Source organism: Helianthus annuus, chromosome 12 (assembly GCF_002127325.2).
Source record: "Helianthus annuus cultivar XRQ/B chromosome 12, HanXRQr2.0-SUNRISE, whole genome shotgun sequence".
Taxonomy (NCBI): domain Eukaryota; kingdom Viridiplantae; phylum Streptophyta; class Magnoliopsida; order Asterales; family Asteraceae; genus Helianthus; species Helianthus annuus.
Window position 1 is genome coordinate 3,662,635 of NC_035444.2, and position 8,713 is coordinate 3,671,347.

Sequence of the window (8,713 nt, forward strand, 5' to 3'; positions counted from 1 at the left end):
AACATCTGCACAAGTCACTTGCTTTGTCTCAAAAGCCACGGAAAAGGAGTCTATATCTTGGCACAGAAGAATGGGACACATTCACTTGAGAAAAATGAACCATTTGGTGAAAAATAATCTTGTGAATGGTGTGCCTGTAAGAAGTTTTCATCTACAAGATATCTGTGTCTCGTGCCAAAAGGGGAAGCAAACTAAGAAGTCTCACCCTTTGAAGAAAATCAACACTGTCAGCATGCCTCTCGAACGTCTTCACATGGACCTTTTTGGACCTATGAAGCACAAGACAACGTTTGGTGATGCCTATTGTTTAGTAGTTACTGATGACTACTCTAGATTTTCTTGGGTATCCTTTATGGCACACAAGAGTCAAACTCCTGGCATCCTCAAGGATCTTCTTACAATGTTGGAGAATCTCTATTCGCTGAAAGTGAAGAGGATCCGAAGCGACAATGGAACCGAATTCAAGAATCAAGTTATGGATGAGTTTTGTACTTCTAAAGGCATTCTTCATGAGTACAGTTCTCGTTATACTCCACAACAAAATGGTGTCGCTGAGAGGAAGAATCGGACGATTATAGAAACTGCAAGAACAATGTTAGTAGAGTCGGAACTCCCTATTCAATTCTGGGGGGAGGCTGTATCGGCTGCATGCTACACGTTGAACAGAGTTCTTACAGTAAAGAGACATGGCAAGACTTGCTTCGAACTCCTTCAGAAAAGGAAACCGGATCTTTCTTACCTTGAACCGTTTGGTGCTCCATGTACTATGATTGAGCCGGATGGAAAGTTTGGTGCAAGAGCTATCGAGGGTTTCTTCCTTGGATATGCTACTCCGAATTTTCGTGTTTGGAATCTAGCTACCAAAAAGATTGAGCTATGGAGTGAAGTTAGAGTTCAAAGGTACACGAGTCCTGTTAGGGCTCCGGGTGATCCGTGGATGTTCGATTATGATGGGCTATTTGACTCCTTCAATCTGCCAACTTTTGACGAAGAATCAGCAGTGGCTAGGATGTTGTTGGAAAGTGACAACGCTGCTGTCTCGCCTTTGGTTAGACCTATTGTTGTTGACCCTCAAGCTTCCTCGTCAGTCAACAATATGGTTCAAAATGAAGTTTATGAAGATGCTGCTGATTATAATGACTCTTCTGAAGATGATGAATATCATGATGCAGCCGAAGGATCTTCAGCTCCAGCTGCTCCTGTTCAAGGTGCCTCTGGTGATACACCTCATACGCAGAATATAGATACTGCTGAAGGGAATGCATCCACCTCTACCCACATTCCTGGTGTGGAGTTGGTTGTTGATCTTAATCTTACCAACTTGGGTATCAATGCTCGTGTGCCAGATAATCCTGAAATGAGGATTCACGATACCCATCCCCAGCAGAACATAATAGGAGATGTCCATCGCGGTGTGCAGACGCGTAATCAGCTGAGAAACAACCGGAATGCTGGTTTGTATTCAGCTATAAGAGAATCTGGTCAACAAAATGACTGGTCCTTTGCGTGTTACGTGTCACAAGAAGAACCAAAGTCGTGGAAAGAAGCATTAAAAGATAGTGCTTGGGTTGAAGCCATGCAGGAAGAATTACAGCAATTTCACAAGCTGGGTGTTTGGAAGCTTGTTGAAAAACCTGAGAACTACAAGAAGATTGGCACTCGATGGGTCTTCAAATGCAAGAAAGATGACCGTGGAGTGGTTATTCGGAACAAAGCTCGTTTAGTCGTTCAAGGTTTTCGTCAGATAGAAGGGATCGACTATAACGAAGTCTATGCACCTGTTGCACGTCTGGAAGCTATTCGGATCTTTCTGGCTTATGCCTCATTCAAAGGATTCAAGGTTTACCAGATGGACGTCAAAAGTGCATTTCTACATGGTGTGGTTGAAGAAGAGGTATATGTCGAACAGCCTCCAGGTTTTGAAGATCCTGTCCATCCCGATCGGGTTTGGTTGCTCAATAAAGCTCTCTATGGTCTTCATCAAGCGCCACGAGCTTGGTATGCAACCTTATCTACATATCTGCTGGAGAATGGTTTCGAAGAGGTCTTATCGATTGTACTCTCTTCATCAAAGAACAAGATGGAGATCTTCTTCTGGTTCAGATTTCTTGCATGTGCAGATTCTAAAGGCTAGGAGAACATGGTCGATGACAAAGCCTTGGAATGAAGACACGAAGAGAAGGCGCTCAAAAGATGAAGATGATCGAGTTGCCGCTGACCATCATCAACACCACAAGGATCTCACTTCATAAAGATAAAGTCTTTTCACGAGCATAACTCAAGGGGGAGCTTATGTTAAGGGGGAGTTTGTCAACACACTTTCTACATGATACGGGGAGTTTGTTGATACACTTTTTGCTTTCCAGACGTGAAGACTTTGAAGATCCTCCGACTTTGAAGACTTGAAAGGACATCAGAGTTTTGAGAACTCGAAGACCAAAGACCGTCGAAGTTCGAGACGTGTCTACAACTATGGAAGATAAAGACAAAGCTACAGCCAAGGGGGAGTTTGTTGGTGCACTTGTGTCTGTACTTTGTCTGTATTCGGTCTGTATGTAAACGATGTCCTTGGTAGTCTGTAAGTTGACCAAGTCAACCATCCTCCGGAGTGACTTGGCCAACAGTTAGAATATGTTTGTTGTTTGTCTGACTCGAAGGATGAGTGATCGAAGGATAATGCAGATCCTTCGATCACCTCGAAAGATATGCTTCGATTAATGGACCTCGAAAGACAATCCTTCGAGGTCCTTGCTGATCTTTCGAAAGCATTATATCCGAAAGATGATCCTTCGGACCATCTATCGGATCCTTCGGACCAGACATCATGGACTGGGTATAAATACCCATGCAGTGTGTTGTGTTTTATAGAGATACACACAGACAAGAGCTTGAGAGCATTCTGTCCGAAACACACACACACATAGTGAGAGTTTGCAAGTTAGATTTGTAAACATTGTGCTTGTAACTGGATCCTTCATACGTATTAATACAGTGGTGTTAATCGGTGAACTCTTGTGTGTTTGTTTCTCTACTTGCTTCATCCCGGTTTGCTTACTAGCTTGGATTCCGCACTCGCTAGTAGGTTTGTATAACAAGGTTTAGGTTCGTCATCCTCCGTGAAAGGGACCTACAGTATCTCTATATTTGTTAGAATGTATCCTTTTGTTTTCTGGCTTTCGTTCTGCGTCAATGTTAGCCTCTACGTCAACTCTTCATCACTACACCAAAAAATGTGTATCTACCCACAGTTAAACGCGTACTATTCAATATATGGTTTATAGTGGTTGCTATTCATGTATAGCATGTGTACAATAACACTTTGTCGTTGTTGTAAAAATTCTAGACAATGTAACAAATATTTCATTAATATCAAATGAATTCCACTCATCAATTATTGCAGCCACTACCCACTCATCAAATATTTTATGTAGATGCTTTTCAAAAGTGTTTTCCACAAAGCTTCAGTAATCGCAAATAATGTTTCATAGGTGGCCCAATTTGATCGGATGTGATATCGGAATGCTGTAAAAGACGAAAGTAAAGTTAACAGTTTTGCTGGGTAGTGGCTGCAATATTATATGCATGCAGATAAGAGCGTGATTCATGTTTTCCACTGATGAGTTACCGTCGGTAAATCTTTATTTGTCTGTTTGTTTATTCTGTCTATATGATTTTAATTAGTCCTAACCTAAGCTGTGGATTAATTACATCATCTTCTTCCTGAAAGAATCGTGAGACTTCAACTACAACCGATCACTTTGACCAACTTATTCAAACTTAATTTAATACTTAGGATTAGGATATAATTGGAAGTTTATTTGGGTAGGAAGGATAGAAAGTAATCTTGTCCATCTATTTAGTAATCAGTTTTCGAACCAGTTCGGTTTGACTTTAACCAGTTTCAACTGACATGTTCTCACAAAAGACTTCAAACTGGTGGATCGGTTCGGTTTTTGAACCGGTTTAACCCAAACCGGTTTCTACATCTGGATCCGGTTTTGTTGTGCACCTCTAACTAGTATCCATGAATAGATTATGGCAATCATACTTCGCTGTCTATTTATTATATGGTTTGAAAAACACCAACTAATAGTCAAGTCTTTCTCAAAATGAATCCAATCCTAAACTGTTGATTACTTACACCATCTTGAATTCCTTGACCAAACTTCAATTTCTCTCTTTCAAACCACATAGTAATGGCAACAGAAGAGTTTAATAATATTATGGATCAACTCTTAGATAGTTGTGATATTACTCCAGCTCTAATGAATAAGCTATTTGATAAGCTAAGGCTTTTTTACAGTTCAGAAATGGAATCAAATCGGGAAAAACATTACAGCAAACCAATGTTATGGATTGGGATGTACATCGCTTTGGCATCAGTGTTGCATCATTCTGATGTTTGCTGATTTATTACATGGTTTAAGAAGCAGAAAGCTATGGTTTCCCTGTAAATACTTTACTATTAATGCTGCTTTTCTCTCTGTGATAGCTGTTGCAATGAAGTTACCGGTGGATCTAAGTGGTTCTATGCCTGGTGTTGTGGACCAAGTGGCAAAGCTCGGAAGCATGGCCTTTATGTGCACCATGATGGCCAACTTATTTCCTTGCTTAGCAACCATGGACAACAATGAGCTTTTGACAAACATTACAGCTTTGGGTGTTTTGGTAATCACCTTGGTTGTCAATGTCTGCATTCAAATACAAACGGGTGTTGTCGAGGGCGGAAATACAGGAGGGTCCGATGTCTCCCGGATCAGCTCTGTTTTACTTCCAAGAGGTTATGATTTACGGGTTTTAGCAAAAATTTCCAGTTCCACTATAGCCACAATTTATGTGACTTTCTTACTCTTTTTGTTAATAATACATGTATGTTCATCTTTAGCAATTCTAAAATCCAAACGGATTATAGAATTGAAATACCAAAAAGTACATGAAACAGCTTCAAAAGATGTTCGGGAGGGATGCCAAGATCCTGGGCAGAGCGATCTTCCCATCATGATCGCCTCTCAAGGTACATCACGACCTACACGCAACACCGGCGAGCCCCAGGAAGGCAACTCACAATCAACTAGAAAATTATTAACAGTTGAGAAGCTACAGCAACTTGTGAGCAACTATTGGATCATGGCAGGAAGTGGCAGCCCTCAATTCATCATGGCTTGCTCAGCGACAACCACTGCTTCTGGGGTAATATGTGCTTTAACCACCATCTTACACGCTTTTACTGTATCTTGGTCTATTTCTTCATTGTTAGAAATGGACTATGGTTCAGCTTATAAGTGGTCAACCTTACTGATTCTCATTGTACAATTTGTCGGAATTGTACTTGGTACAATTGCACCACTTTCTAGATGTTTTGCAACCTTAAGCTTCAAGGTGTCCATCCAAAGCATTCGGAATCATATTAAGGTCTTTAAAGTAGAGAAATACTGGACCCATAAGCTATATGACTGGAAATATGGTATCATTCCATTCCCATTTCATAGCTGCAAACGTGAACTCAAGGTGATCATCAAGTATCTAAAAGGCCTAATTCTCATGTTTTCTATAAAAATTCAGGAGGGTGTTGTGGTACTATGCAAGATAATAGCGTTGATCCCCTTTTGCTTGATGATATGTGTCCTGTATAGTTTGCGTTTTTTGAAGTGGTCATTACAGGCCATTTTTCGTTCACGGGAAAAAAAGACTCAGAACTTGGAACAACGCAAATATGTTTTGCAACTTGAAGATGAAAACGAGCTAGCTGACAGAACATTGGAAGGTCTTTTGAAAACTTTTAACCGACTGATCCAAAAGAGTGAAAAGAAGCAACCCAAAAGTCTCATGACGCTAATTTTAGAAAATTCCACAGAAGGTTTTCAAGGAGTTAAGATATTCCACAGGGACGGTCCTCATGTTCAGCGTTCGTTGTCCAAAGTAGAATATCGAGATTGCTGGAGCTTACCGGTGGTAACCCTAACAACCATTGCCGTTACTCTTCCTAACATCGACAAGGTGAAAGTTAAAAGCTTGTTGAAAAGCGTGAGGGAAGGGCTTCAATACGTCACACTTGTAGAAGAAACCCTCAATGCTACTGATGATCACTATAAAAGTATTCAAAAGGCTTCTAAAGTCTTGTGGGAAGAGGTTGATTTTCGCCACAAATGGTTAGGAATCAAGTTGAAAGATATTGTTTGTCAAGTGAATAAAACTGCTTACCAAGTGGATACAACACCACAAAATGTTCAGTTGTTCTTTGAAAAAGCTAAAAACATGATCAATGAAGGGGTGGGGAGTACGGATATTGAAGGCCCGGATGGTTATTCTGAACACATATCTATTTGTGCCTACTCAATGTTTCGTATCACTGAAACAATCATTGATGACACGGAAAGCCACAAGAAGCTATTTGATGAATTATCCTCAAGGATCGCTGACATAATGGCGGCATGTCTCACCAACCTACCCCATGTCATTGCAAAGAAATGCCACACTAGTGTGATAGAGAAAAGGGAAGCAAGTGTCCAAGTTGCAACCAAACTGCTAGGTGAGACTAAGCACATAGTCAACACCCTTCAAGGCCCCCTTCAAGACAAATGGCATGCTTATTTAAGTATGAATCCAGAAGACTTGGCGTTTATTGACAAATGGCGTGCTTATTCAAGTGAACCTTGAATCACTTCTGTTCTTCCATTAATGAAGTAGTTCACTTAGATTTCCCACTAATATTGATTTCCTATTATACATATAAAATTGTATTAACCATTTGTTTATGAACCAGTGTGTGAATCTACCTTTGCTCCTCAAAGCAAATCCGATGGGATCAAGATTGAACTAATAGTTTGGCGAACCAGCGTGTGAACCAGTGTGTGAAGCTACCTTTAGTTTCTAAACTTTGTAACAAGTTATTTTGTAATAACTCGTACCTTTTCCTAGTTTACTTGTAAGATATATGTTGCTTGTTGAATGTATTTGATATTTGGTATGGTTTGAGAAATGATTCAAATATTTTCATATGGATTTGTTTGAAGAACGATATGTTAACCAAGTTCATTCGAGTACAAGTAATGGGCCTCTCGGCCCGGTTATGTTTATTTGTTTAGTCTAGTTATTATGGGTCAAAACTTTAGTATTGTTTATGTTTATTAATGTTGGGCCGTAGGCCACATGTATGGGTCGAACAGAATGTTTAAATTCAGTCCATTAGGTAGCGGTTAAAACAAGGGTTTGGGCCAGAGCTTTTTTGAATCGTCACGTCCTCATCAACAGGTAACTACCGAGCGGTTATCTTGGAACAACACACCTGTTCATGAAACGTTGTGACTGGAAAGACGTGACCATTCATCGCTATAAAAGCCGGCTGCGGAACTCCTTGTTTGTCGGTCAGTTAGTTTGTAATCAAACGTGTGTTTACAAGTTATCATATTCAAGTTCTAGTTATCATTCAAGTTCAATTCGGTTAGTTATCTTTTGCAAATCTGTTTTTCGTTCAATTCATCATGAAATACTGTGATTGTTGTGGGTTGTTTGAAAACGATTGTGTATGTGGTCACAATACCATCCGTTCCGATTGGTCCTGGGTTTCCGATGACGATGATACCAACATTGGTATTAGAGCCAAAGGTTTAACAGGAAGCGGAAGGGATTGTGATCAAGAAGAAAACCGGGTTCGTGGAAACAAAGGGAAATCGGTGGTGATCGATTATGGTGAAGAGGATTTTGTTCGTAGTGGAGAGTGCGGCCGGGCGGCGGAAGTGGATGAGTACGCGCAGGGGAAGCCAACCATGCGGACCGGGAAATCACCAATGAAAAAGTTTCCAAAGAAAGTGTTTCAAAAGGGTTTCGTGAAGAAGTCCGGGAAGAAATCTAATGCACCAGTGGGTAGGCCGAGAAAACCGGGGTTCGGTGTTTCAAATGCAAGGAATTCGGCCACATCGCGTCAATTTGCCCTAGTAAGTATATCAAGTTATCACCATTGCCAATTGAAAGCGATTATATTGTGAAAGATACTTGCGGGGGTAAATGGGATTCAATCTGGGTTGTTGATCCCACGTTTAAAACGCATATGACGGGAAATCGAAATTTGTTTAAGTGTTTCAAGAGACACTTTGGGGTTGTAACAAACGAAAGTAGGAAGGACTTTTCGTTTGTACATGGAATAGGAGAAGTAAGAGTGCCGGTGGACGGCAAGGATAAGACAATCCCGTGCGTAAGTTACGCACCAAGACTTGACAAGAATGTTCTAAGTCTAGAACAACTCTTGTTTCAAGGGATTGAGACGGTCACCATGGGTGAAACATGTGTGTTAAAGAAAATGTTTGGTTGTCGGTCGAAAGGGTTCGACATCTACGAAGACAATTCGGAAGTTGATTTGGAACAAGATTATCTTAATGCTTTCTACGATAATCTTGGGGTTGATAATGGCTACAAGAAGGAGAAAAAGGAATTCCAAGAGTGTCTGGGGGATTATTATGAACGGGAATTCGAGAAGTCGAAAAACAAAAAGAAAGTGTACGGTGAACGTTCAAACGCTAGGAAGAAAGAAGTTGTGTACTCCAAGAAAGCGAAAAAGGCATTGTTGATCTACATTGAAGGCGAGAAAGATAATCCGCGCCAATCAAGAGAAATGCTTCGGGAACGGGCAATAACTCTCTCTCAACTCGAGGAGGACGTTGTTGAAAGAGGATTGATTATGGAAAGTTGCGTGGAACTGGGGGATCTTATCACACTA

The 8,713-nt window shown here is 40.7% G+C and overlaps 1 protein-coding gene across 2 annotated transcripts; it reads left to right on the forward strand.

Annotated features, from left to right (window-relative positions):
* The first annotated feature begins 3,465 nt into the window (after positions 1-3,465).
* Positions 3,466-7,002, forward strand: LOC110917250. 2 transcript variants are annotated; one of them, XM_035980731.1, is made up of 2 exons: positions 3,466-3,630; positions 4,493-6,988. In XM_035980731.1, the coding sequence occupies exon 2, from the start codon at positions 4,501-4,503 to the stop codon at positions 6,655-6,657; it is 2,157 nt and encodes a 718-aa protein (XP_035836624.1). In that variant the 5' UTR covers positions 3,466-3,630; positions 4,493-4,500; the 3' UTR covers positions 6,658-6,988. The 2 variants fall into 2 exon arrangements, with proteins under 2 accessions (XP_035836624.1, XP_022017531.1); XM_022161839.2 differs by lacking the exon at positions 3,466-3,630 and having other exon boundaries at positions 3,642-6,683; positions 6,764-7,002.
* The last annotated feature ends 1,711 nt before the right edge of the window (positions 7,003-8,713 follow it).